This window comes from Plectrocnemia conspersa, unplaced genomic scaffold (genome assembly GCF_051122295.1).
Source record: "Plectrocnemia conspersa isolate PC_06_02 unplaced genomic scaffold, ASM5112229v1 ptg000009l, whole genome shotgun sequence".
In the NCBI taxonomy this organism is placed as follows: Eukaryota; Metazoa; Arthropoda; class Insecta; order Trichoptera; family Polycentropodidae; genus Plectrocnemia; species Plectrocnemia conspersa.
The window spans coordinates 27,321,701-27,339,103 of record NW_028277173.1 but is presented as its reverse complement, the minus strand read 5'-3'; the positions used below and the strand labels follow the sequence as shown (position 1 = coordinate 27,339,103).

The 17,403-nt window shown below is 28.7% G+C and overlaps 1 protein-coding gene across 5 annotated transcripts in view; it reads left to right on the top strand.

The window, feature by feature from the left end:
* Positions 1-17,403, top strand: part of LOC148232495 (metabotropic glutamate receptor 2-like) — a 671,990-nt gene that overhangs the window by 350,304 nt on the left and 304,283 nt on the right. For all 5 annotated transcript variants that reach the window (XM_088191656.1, XM_088191652.1, XM_088191653.1 and 2 more), the window contains one exon: positions 4,526-4,727. In XM_088191656.1, coding sequence (XP_088047782.1) covers positions 4,526-4,727 — 202 coding nt within the window. The remainder of the gene's footprint in view (positions 1-4,525; positions 4,728-17,403) is intronic.

The window sequence follows — 17,403 nt, the reverse complement described above, 5'->3', positions numbered from 1 at the left end:
GGGCTTACTACGGTCGAGTTCGGTCTAAAAATCTCTCGGAAGGTAAAGTGGGGGTAATTTAGTCGACTTGGCCAGCTTCGAGCGCTTCCGAACATTGTCACCAAACGGACCGAAGTTGGAGCTGCTCTTTCGAGCGCGAGCGGTGAGATACTTCCCCTTTCGCTCTCTCGCGTGGTAAGTGACGAGAGTGAGAGAGATAATGATATGGTTTTTCGCAAACTGAGATAGAACGAGTAGCTTGGTTCAATTTTAGTATGCGCGTAGGCGTCTTATGGTTAACACGCACGTCGAGCGCTGCATCGTGGTCACGTGGTCAAGTTATAATACCACGTGCTTATCAGGGACTTCAACAGACTCTTACTGACATCTTTGAATATTTTAGGGCACCAAAAGGGATTAATTATATTTTTGATAGTATATTATTCTAACAGATATCGTTATTATATTTTTTTTCATATAAAATTAAATAATTAAAAAATAATTAGTGGCACTTGATTTTGTTAAAAAATCGTTTCGAATATTTTCCTAGATCGGTTTATATAAATGTCACACCATAACGAATTCTTATTTAGAATCGATAGCAACAAATTCTAGGATAGTCACAGATGTGGTGTTCGTATTCTGAAGTATCATTTTTATGCCTTATGGCATTTTGCAAAAGCCGACAAAGATTTTGCGTAAATTGAATATTTACGACCGAAAAGGTTTCACTGATATTGTATTGGTGAGTACCCACACAAAATTTTATAATTATTAGTAGCATAATTTTATTAAGATGACAATTTAAAAATTGCGATTATTTGGCACATTTTTCGATCGCGCGCAAATATGCCAGTTGTACATGACAGCAGCCGCCGTGTGTACGTCATTCACGCCCGTTGTGACTTCAGTTGAACTTCGGTTCGGACAACTTCCAGAGAGTGTAGTGCAAGCATAAAACTGTTTTTATGCAATGTAATAAAATGTATTTTCTATTAACTGTAATTTGCTCCTAATACGATGGGATAAAAGCTGGTGAAATATCACTTTTATTTTGTTATCAAAGACAGTTTAAGACTTCGCTTCGGACTTTTTGTTCACACCTGAAAATGCCAATCGGAAACAATACAATTAAAATATATTAAGGAGTGACGCTGGAATTACGAGTCCGCCTATCTTCATTGCTAAAGCTTAACTATACATATGTATATACAAAATCGCGTAGGCTTTTATAGTTGCTATTTCTTTGCGATCTACCCTCCACAATTTTCAACTTACGCTTAGGTCACGTTTTGTGTTTTACAACTTTGAAGGCAAACAGCCACGCACGTTTAATATTGCAAGTTTTCCTCTCAGACGAAAACTGTTCCTCTCGAAGAAAACACGGGACGAAGCGATTATCTTTAGTGTACATTCGCTTAATTGAGTCATGGTTATATTCAATTAGATAAGAGCAAAATTGCTTTTCGAAGTGATTAAAATTCGCTTAAAATTTAAGACTTTTACCTTTTGGTTTTGCGACTTTTTCCTTACAACTTTCTGATCAGTTAATGGCATATAAACTTAATCTTTATCGGGGAAACTGTGAAGTCGACACTTACGTGCCTAGATTGTTACGGTCAATTAAACGCGGAAATGACGGAAAAATCCTGCGGAAAACTATTAAGCCAGTTGTTAGGGATTTTATCTTTTATTTTCATCGCGTGTGTGCCGAATGACGAAAATTACACGCATGGTAGAGATTACGTTAAAATACTAAGAGGATCTATAATAATAAAAAAAATATCATAGCAACCCTAATATTTAAATAAAGTAGAACAATTAATAATAATTTTTAATAAAATATATTACATAATGGTAATTTTAAAAGGAAATTCAGTTGAAATGTTATTATGAACGTTGAGAACACTCGCGAAACGAAACTTTTCAGTTTTGACGGGATTCAGTTCTCTCAACTTTTACACAATAATGTATTGAAAACTTTTACGACGCGTTTCATATTCTAAATATGTCACACAGAATAATCTAATTATGGAATAGCTAAAATAAATATATACATCGAGTTTTTAATTTGAGAACCGCTTTAAAAATTGTATTTACGTTTACATATTTTTGACGAAGACTTGCGCTTCATTTCCTCTTTAATTTCCGAACTTGTCATCTATTAAAACGACTCTGGTGGGTTTTTAAAGTGGATTTGAAAAATTGTCATTCTGATGGGTTATTAAAAAAATAAAACTTAATAGGATCTCTTACTAAATTACGCATAATAAATTCATGTCGCAGAACTGTTTTTTTATTTGTCAAGGTTTTCTGATTTTTTTTCTTTATTAAGTAAACTATAATATATTAAAGTTTAATTTAAATTTACGACTAATATTTGCTTTAAAAAAGTTTGATAAAATATGTATTATATATATATATATATAATCAAAGTATACTTGTGTTTCATGCGTATCATTCTAATACATTAAATTTTCTTTCAAGGGATTATACTTTTCAAAGTTCTTTGTATTAAAATTTAAATAAAGCTTTCACAGAAGTAAGATCAGACAAAATGCAATTTTAATCCATGAATCGAATACGTCTGAAAAGTTTTTCAATAAAAACCAGTAACCGCACAGTTAAATTTCCTTTTCTCAATTAAAATAAGCTTTATCGTTTGAAAACAAGATAACACTTTCGCACGGATTATTTTAACCTTTGTTTAAGTGCTTCTTGTATAATTTTATTATATCTACTCTAAAATATTTTTTAATATTTAAAATAATCAAATCTAATGTCTAATGAAGTAAATCTTATTAAAATTAGATTAATAATATAACCGAAAATTTCACTTTATTAAAGACAGGCTGTATCTGCCATATTCTCGCAATTTATTTACCTGATATTGATGATGAAAATTACAGTAACTTTAAGACTGACAGGAAGTTGATTATTTCAAAGCATACATTTGCTAAATTGCCCTATAATATTCACAGCGTTTCGTGTGATACATTAGCAAAGATAATTTCAACCATATATTTTAGGGTTAATAACTTGACATAGGTTGCTTACAAAAAAAGTCATAGACATTAGTGTTTTGGTGAACTTATTTTAGTACAGTAATATGTGTTTTTTTTTTAATTAAAAATAGAAGTAAAAAAAAAACAAAGCTGCACCGACAATTGTTAGTAAACACAACACCTAATGTGTGTTCTGAAGGAACGTCTATTAACTAATGGATCGCCTGAAACTTTTGTAAGCATTCCAGTTGCTTTATTTTTATTTCTTAACAAAGTTGATGTAGCAATTTAGAGTATTGTTACGGCTTAACCCTTAGAAATAACGATGTGCGGAACTCATTATTTTAAAATTTGCCGAGTTTATATTATATATGTTATAGCAGGGGTGAGCAATTGTTTAAGAGGGCAGGCCGGATTGATTATTTATTGGACCGATGTGGATCAAAGTTATAGTCAAAAAATATTCGGGGGGTGATTGGCTGAATCAGTAACATACTATTATTTTTTTACGAAGGGGGCAAATTAATTAAATTATTTTTTTATTTTTTTTAAAATCATCATAACTTTTATTATTTAATCTTAATTAGTGCCTCAAGCAAATATTTTTTAATTATATTTATAATTTCAGAAAATGAATATCTAGGGAATAATAAAAACACTATATGTCAGATTTTCCTATTAATAATACAATAATATAAAAACGTTTGAGAGGAAAAAAATTACGATTTATTAGCAAATTTAAATTAAAATCACTTCAGGTGCTTCAAAATAGTGCTATAATTTTTTTGTTAAAGTTGCCATTCGTTGCTTACACAAAGACATACATATATATATATATGAAAACTAAAATTGTATTTTAATAAATTAAAATATAAATTCACAATTTATTAGCACTTGAAATTGTAGATAAAATATAGTAACTAGCATTTAATTTGTCAGAATTCGTAGAATTCAATTTCTTTAATATCTCTTGTTGTTTCTGTAAATTATTTTATAATTTTTCCATTGAATTGTTATCTCTTTAATTGACAATTTTACGATTAAAAGTGTCTATTTTATTTATAATCATTGAAAACAGCTGTAGTATCTTTACATTTCAAACATAAAACATTATTCCTGTAAATATTATTCTTTCCACACATTTTGAGAATTACGTTTCTTTTCTTTGAGGAGTCCATTTCTAAGAATAAATATCAAATTAAAAACAGAAATACATTTTAAATGTATAATTGTTATAAAATGGCTGACGACTGCTATTTTCATTGAAAGACTTTTATACATATAATGAAATCTAAGATAACAATTTCTTCTCATGTGGCTTAAGACTTATATTTTATGTTTTCACTAAGCAAGGTTCAAGATATAAAATACTTTCAACGTAACATAACATTTTAATTTAAATCTAACTCTTCGATAAAATTAGTCAACTAGTATTTCACATTAAAAAAACATGCTACAAACATAATTTTCAATTAATTACCAATAATATAAGATAGTCATGTTACGTATCAAATTTGCCTCTGATTATTTTTCTCTTTCAGGTCCACTCCCGGGAAGATAGTGTCACATGTGGGCCAATAATGCCACAGGGCGGTATCCAGGCTTTAGAAGCCATGTTGTATACCCTCGACCGGCTTAATTTGGATCCTGAATTCATGCCCAATGTCACACTGGGAGCCCACATCCTAGACGACTGCGATAAGGACACATATGGATTGGAGATGGCTGTGGACTTCATCAAAGGTAAGTGTTTTTTAGTAATATTATTATTAAAGTCGATTTATCGACACTTATTGTACATAGTACATATAGAAAGCAATGCTTATCGACATGTTTTAAATATTTTTATACATCATCAATGTCTCTGATAGTTAGTAACATATATGATCAATTTTTTTTGTTAAAAAAATATTATTAAGACTTAATATTTCATTAAGTTTTAAGTGAAATTAATTATAGGTATCGCGACGGTCGTAATTTTTTTTAATATATTTTAATTAATCATATTTTTCATTTAAGCTTGGTTATTTTTTAGATTAAATTCAATATGGCAAATTAATGCGTGAGGTATAATTTGAATATTTAATATTCAACCCTTAGAATTACTTGGTCCAACCCTTGAAAATTTAAATATTTAAAATTAAAATTTTCAAGATTACAATATTATAAAAAAATAATAATTTAATCTTAGATTAATTTATGGATATGGAAATTAAAAAACATTTTATTTCTAATAATATGATGTTAAATGTCGGTATAAAATATATTAATATATTTAAATTAGTTAAATAAATAGACTACAGATGTCTATAGCTTTTAAAAAAAATTTTAGCAATATATTAAAATTTTTTATAGAATTGCTACTTTTAACTAAAGCAAATATTTATATTTTAAGCAATTATTTAAAAATAGTTAATAATAATATTTTTTAATTGTGTTAGAGAGACATCTATAAGCATTATTTGTAACTATATTTCTTATAAAATGGTTCTAAGCTTTGCTAACCTATTGTATATTTATTTAGATCTATAGGTGTCGCTACATCTAAATATATTATATTTTTAATATTATTAAATAGATGTCTCTAGTACAATATTACATAAATCTGTTTCATTACTGATTTACCTAATATAAATTATTTTTAAACAGGTTATATTGTTTAAATATTTTAATATATTGTTAATAATATGTTTCTGTTAAATTTATATATATTTTAATGAAAATTTTTAAATCGGTTGTGCCATTTTCTCGTTGCAACACCGATGTGAGCAGATTACCAGCTCGAGACACAGATGTTTCCATATAATGAGTTCGTAATTCGATTTTCCCCGCAAGATACGTGTATCGAGACTCATCTACGCCACAGAAACGGTTTACAATCCAATTTTACGGTGGCTTTTCCCTTTAAAAAGCGAATTTTCGCGACACTGTTTGCGTTCGTGTGGGTGTTATATTTTACACTTTAAATTAATTCGCTCAGGTGAGAGGAAATTCTCAAATATTCATAACATGATATTATTATTATAAACCACATTAACAATATTATAATTGAATTTTTGTCATTTTCCTAAATGTATCGGTTCTATTTAAATACAGATAAAAGTTACATAAAGAAATGTGGTGTATGGAATATATTATATTAAGTCAAAAGTTTATATTTTGAAACCTTGATGATATTATATATGTATTATATAATTTGTTGAACTCTAATATATTTGTCATTTCAGTTCACAACTTATATGTCATTAGTAACTTATATATCATTTTTGTTTACTTACCTTTGTTTAAGTATTCCCACAACTTTAAAACTGCGCTTCTCTTCTCAATGGCAGTAATAATTTCACTCACTGCAAACTCTCCAGTCTGTATAACCTCGTCCATTATTGAAAACTTTTGCCGATATTCGTCGTGTTCGTCCAAGCGCTCGAAGAAACTTTGACTCGAGTTTCATATAGTCCCTTCGATCGTCAATAAAATTGATCTGGTGCTTTAGCGTTCCGTTCCGTTCCGTGCTATTAGCGAATCCGAGCGTATAATCACTCCTTAGTTTACCTTCGAAATAATTACTCGGCTCGTCTCGCGTGCGCTTTAGCCATAATCTTTATTTATGACTTTCTACGCAATGTTATATAATGACACTGGCGGCGGTGTAAGTGTCACTAAAGGTTTATTGTATACTTCATTATATTATATATTGTATTAACAATTCCGACCAGAACTAACCGCTTCGAATAAATTGTCTTCTACCAATCTGTCCACAAATTTACCAAATTTACGACGGTCCTCGTAAATCTGACATAAATATGATTGTCCGTCTGTACTCAATCTCAAGCTCTTTAATAATATATTAGGCGTTGAGAATATCAAGGGCAGACTCGATATGGTCTCTAAATACTAAATCGCAATTAAACTTTGCCATACAAAAACAAACTTGGTCGAAAACCTGTTTTTGCAACTTTGTAGATGTTATTAAATAATAAAAATATTGTTTATTTTTCAAATTTATTTAAAGGTTAATATTTGTACTTTTTTAAAGATGGTTTAAGAGCCTTAGAAGGTGTGATTTCGTAGTCAGTAAGACTCAGGGTGTAGTCTAGTCAGAGTTTTATTACATTATATTTACATATGTTGCGACAGACGATAAATGGCGAGATGTTTTTTCCGAGCGGTGGTGGAGTAGCTGGCGCAGGGATGATGTCAGTAGACGATCCTCAGAGTTCTGATTGGTATGACAGCGACAGTATATTCTCCGAGTTGTGGTGGAGAAGCTGGCGGCGGGATGTATGAGTCTATGATCGTATCTTGTTTGCTGGTATTTTTGAGTGTCCACCAGAGTCTGCGAGTTGCTGCTCGTGACTGCATTTTCCTCATAAGTATCGAGGGCTGCAAAGCTTGCTGATTAATCGCAACTATGCAGCGATCATCCAGACAATCGTTGCAGTCGCTTCTTAGAACGGCGAAATAGGTTCGCTTGATGGGCATTGTCTAAGGTCGTATTGCATTGTAACGGGAATCTTGTAGATCCGCTGATTTATTATATACGTGACCGTTTCGCACCTCTATCTAACTTCCGTCTCTAATCGGTTAGTAATGCCGGAGACCATCAACCGAGATTTTTAAGCCGTTGATCATCAGTTAAATTATCCAGTATTCCAGCGGCGTTCAGTTACGTTCCGAGTCATTAGCGAATCTGAGGGTATAACTACCTCTTAATATACATTTCAAATAAGTTTCCGCCATAATCTTTATTTATGACTTTCTATAAAATTTTATTTAAAGACAATGACGGTGGCTTAAGTGTCGCGGAGAGATTATTGTATTAATTCGCGCTAAACGCTCGCGGGTGTTTCGCTTCCCTTTGAACTCAGCTAGGGATTATGCGGCTCTCCCTCGACTACAATTCACCTGTCAGAAGCAACATTTCATCTGCCAGGCCTAACGAGGCTGAGATTTGAGCATTTCACCACCTACGAAATTATTGTGGGTGTTTTATTTTTAGGGCTATTATTAAATTTGAGGCAAAAAAACTTTTGTTACGCCCGCAGATTTTTTTCATTTAACAAACAATCCGGCCTCGCGAGACCGATTATTATTTTAGAATATAGATAAAGATATATAAGTATGATATTGTAGCAGCTGTATTAAATTATAAATATTTGTTTTATTATTAAATTTATTAATATAAATAACAGAAGAGTTGCTTAGCTTCCAAGAATGTACAACCATGAGACATTTTAAAAGAAAAAATATGTATTTTTTAATTATGCCTATTTAACTAACGATGGAAAATAAATAAGTAGTGTGACAGCAAAGCAATACAATGAGACATATATGGCATTTAAATAAGCCAAAAAGTGGGTGTTTCTATATTTTTACTAAAATTTTTTTGCAGAAAATTAGCTAAAACAAGCAAAAGGTAATACATATAAATTAGACATTCTCATTGTATTTTTGAGAAATGAGTTAAAGTACATTGTTATATTTTTTTATTTTACATAATTAACGATACAAATTTTATAATACCAAAAATATTGCGTTTTTCACTATAAAGTTCATAATAGTAATCTAGATTTATTAATTAATCTCTAAAAAATAAGTGTACTATTATAATGAATAATAATATTTTTCTTAGAAAGTTTTAAAAAATTTAGTATATATAGTATAACAAGACTTTATTGAAATAAATATTGTACAGTGCCACTTTTTTATTTACGTCTACATCTATGACATACCTATGTATTTATTTTCATAAATTTTGGATACTAGCTTCTCTTCAGTATTTACTCGCTTCTCAAATACTGTTTACATCTCACATACGTGTGCAAAATACATGAGAAAGGGTTCTCTCTTCTTGCATGTTAAAAAGGCCCTTTCTTTGATTTTAAAATCTGAGAAGGATGAAACCATTCGTGCGTCTTCTAATTCACGTGGTGTGGAGCATTCGCCACATGCACCAAATTTCTAAAGAATATATTAAGTTTACCTCTTCACGAGTCCATGTGTACGTTCTAAATAACATACGCGGAATACTAAGCAGCTCTTGGAATTTTATTCGTATAAAGCAAATGACGTTAACACAAATTCTATGAAGAGCGTTTAAGCGCTAATCGAAAAAATACACCAAAGGGTGACTTTTTCCTTATCAGAAATTTATATATATATTACTAAAGGTTGCTGAAATAAAAAAATAAAAAAATGACCCACATTTCCAGTATTTAGAAAATATATTACTTAATAAACTGATTTTTTTTAATTATATAATTTCTGCTATATATTTATTATTGGTATGAGTTCAAAGAATATGTATTTTATGTCATAAACAGACAAACGGTTTATATATATATATATATATAGATTTGAAAGGTACGATAAATGCCGAAATATATGAGATAAATCAAATTTTTAAAAATAACCGCAAAACATGTAAGGTTGTTAAAATGCTTACTTTTACAAAAGTAATATTTTTAAGCAAATTTTATTTTATTTTATTTAGTTGATTAATTTTAATGGTATGTGCTTTATGTTCAATTGAAAGCACATCTCACATTTCATTTTGTCTTTGATTATATATCATACATATATAAAATTTTGTATGATGCATTTTCAGTGCCAATAAATTAAAACAGATCATATAAAATTATGCAGTATCTAATTAACTTATATAAAAAAATACGTAATATAAAATCAAATTAAAATCATATATACATATATTATAAACTTTCTTACGGTTTGCATAATTGTGAATAATTGTTAACGTATGTAAGGGATTTTCTACAGTGAATATATAATATATGTAGAAGTTATTTTTAAATTCAGACGCAAAATTCACGTATGAAACAGATGCGTATACGAAAATATGTATCTTCATGTATAAACAATATAAATTTTAAGAGCGTCGATTCTGTATATCGTACAACGATCACGATCTAACCATAAGTGAGGAAACTTTCTACTTCTTGAAAATACTACGTTATTTGTTCATAGTACCTACGAGGTTTAAGTTGAATTAAACTTATTTTGGCATTCACACTCGTGTGCCCAAATTTCATATAAATATTGCCTTTATAAATTATATGTAAGGACTTTGGTAGATAAACTCTGAAAAGGGTTGAAATAATACTACATTTTCACTAAGAGTATATTTGTTTTTGATTAAATTTACCATTTATTAAGTACAAATAAAAAAAATGTCAGTGGTGTGTACATATAAATAAAAATTAAATTAATTGTAAGATCTAAAATTCAAATCATTTTTAGTCTCAGGTATACGCGCAAACGCAACTCTAGAGATTTGTATTGCATGACTTTTTCGTCGAAAAAAATCGTATAAAATTTGAGAATGATTACTAAGAATTATATTTTTTTAATGTGCACTAGCTAATAGTCTATACCAGGGTTTCCCAAACTTTTTCAGCGACGGAACACTTGGCAAATCCGAAAATTTTGGCGGAACACTTAGCTTATTTTTTAGGCTGGGTAATTCATAATAAAATAAAACATGTTATTAAAGAAATGTTATTAAATTTATTTAATAAACATGAAAATACAAATAAATAAGACTCTTAATGACTGATGATTTTGGGTTCTTAAATAACATTTTTTTTTATATCAGGCACAATTTTGGTTAGTTGTATTTTCATATCTGCCGTAGCGTGGAGTCTATTTCTGTATTTTGTTTTTGTTGCAATATACTTTAAAAAATCCCACTTTCCATAAATACGTCGTGAAAAACGCAAGTCAACAAACCAGAGCTTGTTTTGACACCTTGGGGAACTCTTCAGTCAGACTCGCCCAGAAATCATTTAATGGCTGATATTTTTGTTTCAAATCAGAGTCATTAACTAAATTCTCATAATCCCTTAAGCCCACTGGTTTTACTGTCACGGAAAATGGATTCCGAACCCAGGAATCGTCCTTACTAGTTTTCGGAAAATATTCCGAAAGAGTTATTTTCAAGTAATATAGGTGTTCTAAAAATACTTGTGAAACTTTTTTATCTATTTGAAAATTCAATTCATTTAAACATTCATATCCAAGACAGGAAAACAATTAAAATTATTAGATTTAACCGATAAAATCTGAAATTGTAATTTTTTATCAAAAGATTCAATTTTATCTCTCATATTAAAAATCGTAATACTTTTTTCTTGTAATTATAAGTTAACATCATTTCACTTTGTAAAAATATCCGCCATATATGCAGATGTATCAACCAGGAAGGATTTGTTAAAAAATGTATAAAATGATGTTGCAAATTATTTTGTGCTTTCAAGAAGACTAATAATTCATTTCGAAGTTCATAAAGTCTTAATAGTACTTCTCCTCTGGATAGCCATCTCACTTCAGTATGTAATAAAAGTGCTTCATGTTCACTACCCATTTCATCGCACAAAATTTTAAATAATCTGGATTGAAGTGGTCTAGATTTTACATAGTTTATCATTTTCACGGCTACTTCATAACATTTTTTAAATTTGTGGAAATTTTGTTAGTCAACACTGCATGCCTATACAAAATACAGTGACTGCTAGTAGCATATCTAGTCACATAAATAAAATTCGTATAACAAGCACTAATATCGTGTGATTAATTTACAAAAAAATATTGTTTAAATAGGATCAAATTTTAAAATTAAAAAAAACAACACCGACTTATGAAACTTTTCCCTCCAGATTTTATACACATCAATGTTGAATGTTTAACACATATTTTCAAGCTTTTTTATCAGATTTATGAGCAATTTTTATGTATTAGCAAGACTAACAATATTTTTAATCTACTCTAAATCTTTGTGAAATATCTATTTAGGCTCCGCGGAACACCTATTTTGAATCCGCGGAACACCAGTGTTCCGCGGAACATAGTTTGGAAAACCATGGTCTATACATCTAATTAATAAAAATAACAAAGAACAAACCTAAGCAATAAAAGTAGCATGTTAACAACTATTTCACAATTGATTTTTAAAGCTGAAAGTTAAATTATTGATGCATAAATGTTCCATATAATTCTAAATTAGCTATAATATTTCAAGTTTTTAATTTAAGGCATGACATTAAACATTTATAGTATTTTTCATAATTATTATATAATATATTTAAAAGACTGGGATCCTAGCTAAAAAAATTATACATTGAATTAGCTTATATAAAATTACTCATATATAAATTATTTCAATATTAAGTACCGACTCGATTTCGACAGTTAATCAATGGGAAATTTCGGGTTTCATTGTAATATTATTTTTTTCCAATCACTTAGGATATACATAACTTAATTATGCATTGGATTTTTTTTATTAGTTTCACATAAAATAACTAAAGCTTATTACTTTATTTGTAAGCATCGTTTAGCTTGTTTCGTATTGACTTTTATAGCTTGATTTATAATTATGAGAATAGGTAATATATAGGTTTTAATGGTATATCTAATATATTGTAATAAATTTATATATACTGCCTCTTGAAAAAGAAGATTAGGGTTGCCCTTTTTCTGCGTAATAATGTGTAATATAGTGAATATATTCATACGTGGGTCAACGTTTTTAAAAAGTAGCAAAACACGTCTTTCTGAAACATGATTGATGTACCGCACTGAATGGTAGATATATGTAATGCTTTTATCCAAACTTTGAAAGCACGTGATTATATCCATTCATTGTATAGTAACAGGATATTTTATATATTATTATATATTTAACAAATCATAAATATGTATACAAACTTTCAAATCGCTTTTACACGTATTCTTGCATTACTCATTTACATATTTTGTAAATGTTGTTTTATTAAAAAAAGTGCATCTACCGTTTTGCACTATGCATAATTAAAAAAAACATCATTATACAGACTTATTTATAGGTAGAGTAAGATAAAATAGATTTTATCAAAAAGCATATATTTATTCCTGAAAATCCATATTGCTTGCATTAATATTTTTAATGTCACACTTTAATAAATTGTATTGGATTTATATTTAAAGTCTGCAGTGGATTAATGAGCTTTATACTGTCTTACCTGATGAAAGAAAATTAAATCCTCGCCTACCTCTATAAAGCTCATTACAGTTAATATATAATAAAATGCCTTCTACTGCATTTTATAAGATATGTTTTACTTGAATAAGAAATTTATTTTTACAAAAAAAAATATATTTGTTACTAGTTTAAAACCATTTTTATGTTTACAATTTTTTTATTTGTTACAGTATGATAAAAATTAAAATATAATATAAAACGTTTGTTGTTACAATTTAAAATATAAATTGTAAAATATTTTTTAGTTTCTTCTTAAACTGTAACTCACGTTTTATATTATGTTCCTATTTTATAATAATTATTGGGCGATTTTAGCTTCTATTGAGGGCGATGGGTGTTTTTATCCAGTGTTTTTTTCTCTAATAATCAAAACATTGCTTTATAAAAACTCTCAATAAATTAAAAAATAATATGTGCTTTGGCATTTTCTGCTTTTATTTAAAAAAATTGTCTCTAATACATAAAATAAGTGTGTGGTTACGCGAAATATATTAACAATATGAAAATGGCGTTTGTAGCCTTTACAGAAAAATTACAAATGGTGCTTATTAAATTTAAGGTTAAAGTTTAGGTATATAACGCTAGTTTTCCATTTTATTGTACTTTACAGCGGCGGCAAAATTTGCCTACGTTTGCAAATATAATTAATTCTGTTTTATAAAAATTGATTTTAATTTTGATTTTTCAAAATATTTATATTCGCAATTAGCTTAACAAAATAATTGCCAGCGACTCACCGGTGCGTCATTTGTTGATTATTATTTTTTTTTAAATTAATTTCTTAAAACAAGTTAATAAATTATTTATGAATTATTTATTTTTAATTATTAATATTAGATTTATTCATCGGTAGAACAAGTATTTTATATTTATTTTTAGAAAGAGATAAAAAAGTCGCTGGCGTTTATAGAGTTAAAACTGTGAGCACTCATTAAAATTATTGTATCTTCAACGTAGATATATAAACTTTATTTTTAAAAATTTTGTGGTATATTTCGTAAATTATACAATATAAATAGAAACGGTCCAAGAAAACTTCCATAAGGAACTTCTGGTGGAATTTTACGCGGTATCAAGTATTCAATATTTGATGAAACAACATAGCTTTTACTTCTTCAATATAAGCGCATTAAGTGTAAAAAATAATCAAAGGTCGTTTTGATATTTGTATGGTTTGTGAATCAAACCGTCATGCCACACCATAGCGAAAGCTTTTTCTTTATCTTACTTTTAAAGGTCCGTATTTTTTTCATATTTAAATTAGTGCATTAATGCTTTGTAAAAGTATTGCGGTAATGTGATGTCCAAGGATTTTTGCGGAAACAGTTTGTTTCTGTACAGACAATAGTTGCTTTGGGATTAGTATTTATTTTTAAGAATTTATTTTAGTAATTTAGCATGAGCAAAAAATTACTCATTCTGCAGTTACACTTAGATACATTAAAATATGAATATAATACGTACACATTTAGAAAAATTTAAGTACATTTACATAGTAGAATAGTTATAGTTAAAAGTTTAGTTTTTATATATATACATGTCTTTCGTGTGAGCATCGAAAGGCAAATTTAACAAATTTTTATATAGCACTATTTTAAATAACCTGAAGTCATTTAAATTTAAATTTACTTGAAAATCCCAAGACATAGTAAAACATAGAAAAACGCAATCCCAAGACATAGAAAAACGCAAGACATAGTACATATAACTTAGCTAACTACGAATAAATGTTTAATCTTGTTTTATTCGATAATATATTTTGAAATTTGTATAAAATTTTTGACATTGATAAAATTTTCATTATTATATAATCAATTTGGTTGAAAAAAATTAATTTTTTCAAAAATAGATCTTAGTATTTTATATTATAATTTTTTTGTAATTAAAGAATTATTTACAGTGATTGATAGCAAAATTATTAATAATGTTTTTTTTTTATTAATTGTTAATTTGTTTAATCTCATCATTTAATATATATTATATACAATATCATTTTGTTTTATTTAGTCTCTATTAGATATATTATACCTTCGTCAACTTTTATTGTAATCCGTTAAATATTTATAGTATGCATTACTAAACATAGTCTTAAGCCGACTAAGTTATTTTGATGCTGTCGGCGATGTCGTGATGCCGCAGCATCACGACAGCGCCGTTTTTGGTTAAAAGTCTACTAATTAGTAGTGAAGCATGGTCTAGTTTTTTTTAAATACCTAACGTAAACGATAAAGTAATACTTTTGTTATCAAAATTCGTAGTGAATCGTTTTAATCAAAATATATATATATAAATACGGATGACATTCGATTGAACTTGACGTGCCTTTTTTGATCTTTTAGACACACTGTCTTTGTAAATGTTTGTACCATTTATAAACTACATTTTTTATTATTTTTAACGATAAATTGACTGCGAAATTTTAGTTCACTGCTTTTTATAATAAAAAATATCCCTTTGCGTGACAACACTCGTTAATTCTACGCGTGCAATATAGTTGATAATTTAAATGCTTATCACATGTGCTTAACCGAATATAGATAGTAGATATCTCTAAATACACATATGCACACGCAAAAACGCGAAGCTTGAATATGTAGGAACTTCTAAAGGTCATTGGTTTTGTTTGACTCAAAGAACACTTTCAAATTTAAGAGTTAATTTTGTAACACCTCACGTACGCTCACATTTTCCGCCAAAGACTGAAAACTGAAAGCTTGCACTGGCATAATTCAAAATTTACCTTGGTCAGTGTTTTCCGGTGCAAGCGGGCGCCGGCGCTCGAGGGAGCCACCATAAATCTCGCTCCGTTAATTTAAATCGGTATCTCAGGAATCCGTATGTGCGGGAAGATCAATAAGTATGATAAAGATGTAATATATTTATTTTTAATTAAAAAAAATCTTCCTATTTGTTCCTGCATTTTTAAAACTGTGACCCATAATCACTGTTTATCTGAATTTATGTATTAACTGTAAATTAGATATATATAAAATAATTTAATTCATTGCAATTATATACTATTAGGCAACGTCACAAATGAGCGCGGACAAATGGGCGTGCGTCAAAAGAGCGCTGCATTATAAGCGCTGCGTCATAAGAGCGTTTACCAAAGTAGCTCTGTAACAAAATAGCGTGCGTCAAATGCGCAGACAGCCATATGAGCGTTTGACAAAAGAGAGCACGTCATAAGAGCGCAAAAATACTTTGAGAAAATCAAGTAATGAATATTTTATGAATTAGGTATACAAAATATATGTAAATTGTGAGAAATTTAAAAAAATAAAAATTCCCGAGATATAGGCGGTAAAATTAGTATTTTATGTGCCAGAGCGTAATGACTATTAAAATGATTAGTCAATAAAAACATTATTATTTATTAATTATTACGTACATACTCAAGTATGGCTCCCCATCCCCATACGTACGATATACATATATTTTTATTAAAATGAAACGCTGGTTTTGAATTTATCATTAGATTTGTTCTGTAATGATTCATTAAATTGACAAATAATTGTCGACTCGACTAGAAATAAATGCGTACAGTTATAGGGCAGGTATATTAATTATATGCGATAAATAAAATATAGTATTCAATTTTCACAGCATCGCGGTTGGATTTTGGGGTCCTTCGGCTTAAGAAATTGATGGAAGGAACACGAAATTCACAAAAAAATAGTTTATTCGTAATCGCGAAAAATTTAGGTCTCTAGTAAAAACACATTAAAACTAAATATCAGACTAATAAAAAAATCATAAAGATTCACCAATTACTACTTTAAGTCTTATTATCGTAGACATAATTTTAATTTTAATTTTAGTATTTAAAAAATCGTAAGTAACTCCCTTTTTGATAATTATACAATATGATTAAGTTGAATTCAGCAAAATTAATGTTTTAACTATAATTAGATTTTAATAATATTTTTCATATAAATAAACTTGAAATCTTCGACATTATACTTTAAATAGGTCAACAACAACAGCAAGGTGACCTTCGCGTCACTCGCATTAAAACAACAAACAACTTGCATTAAAATAATTCGAATTAGAGATAAATATTTTAAAAATAGACAAAGAGGTGAATGACATTTGTTATTTTTAATGAAGCATAACCTTGAATTGTCTGGTTGCATCTAGAAATATTTAAAAAAAAAACACCAGTAGCTATGCGTCCGCGGTCGTAAACAGTCGAATAAATTGTTTTGTTACATTTTTCTCGAATAAGTGTTCTCGTTCATATTTTTTTATAATAATGTCCGTTTCGATGTTTTTAATTATAAAGTGATAGTGTAATTGAGTGTATGTGTTATAATTAAGCAGTGTATAATTCAAATTAGTGTAGTGTTTATAATAGTGTTCAGTTGCACCGGCGCGGCGCGT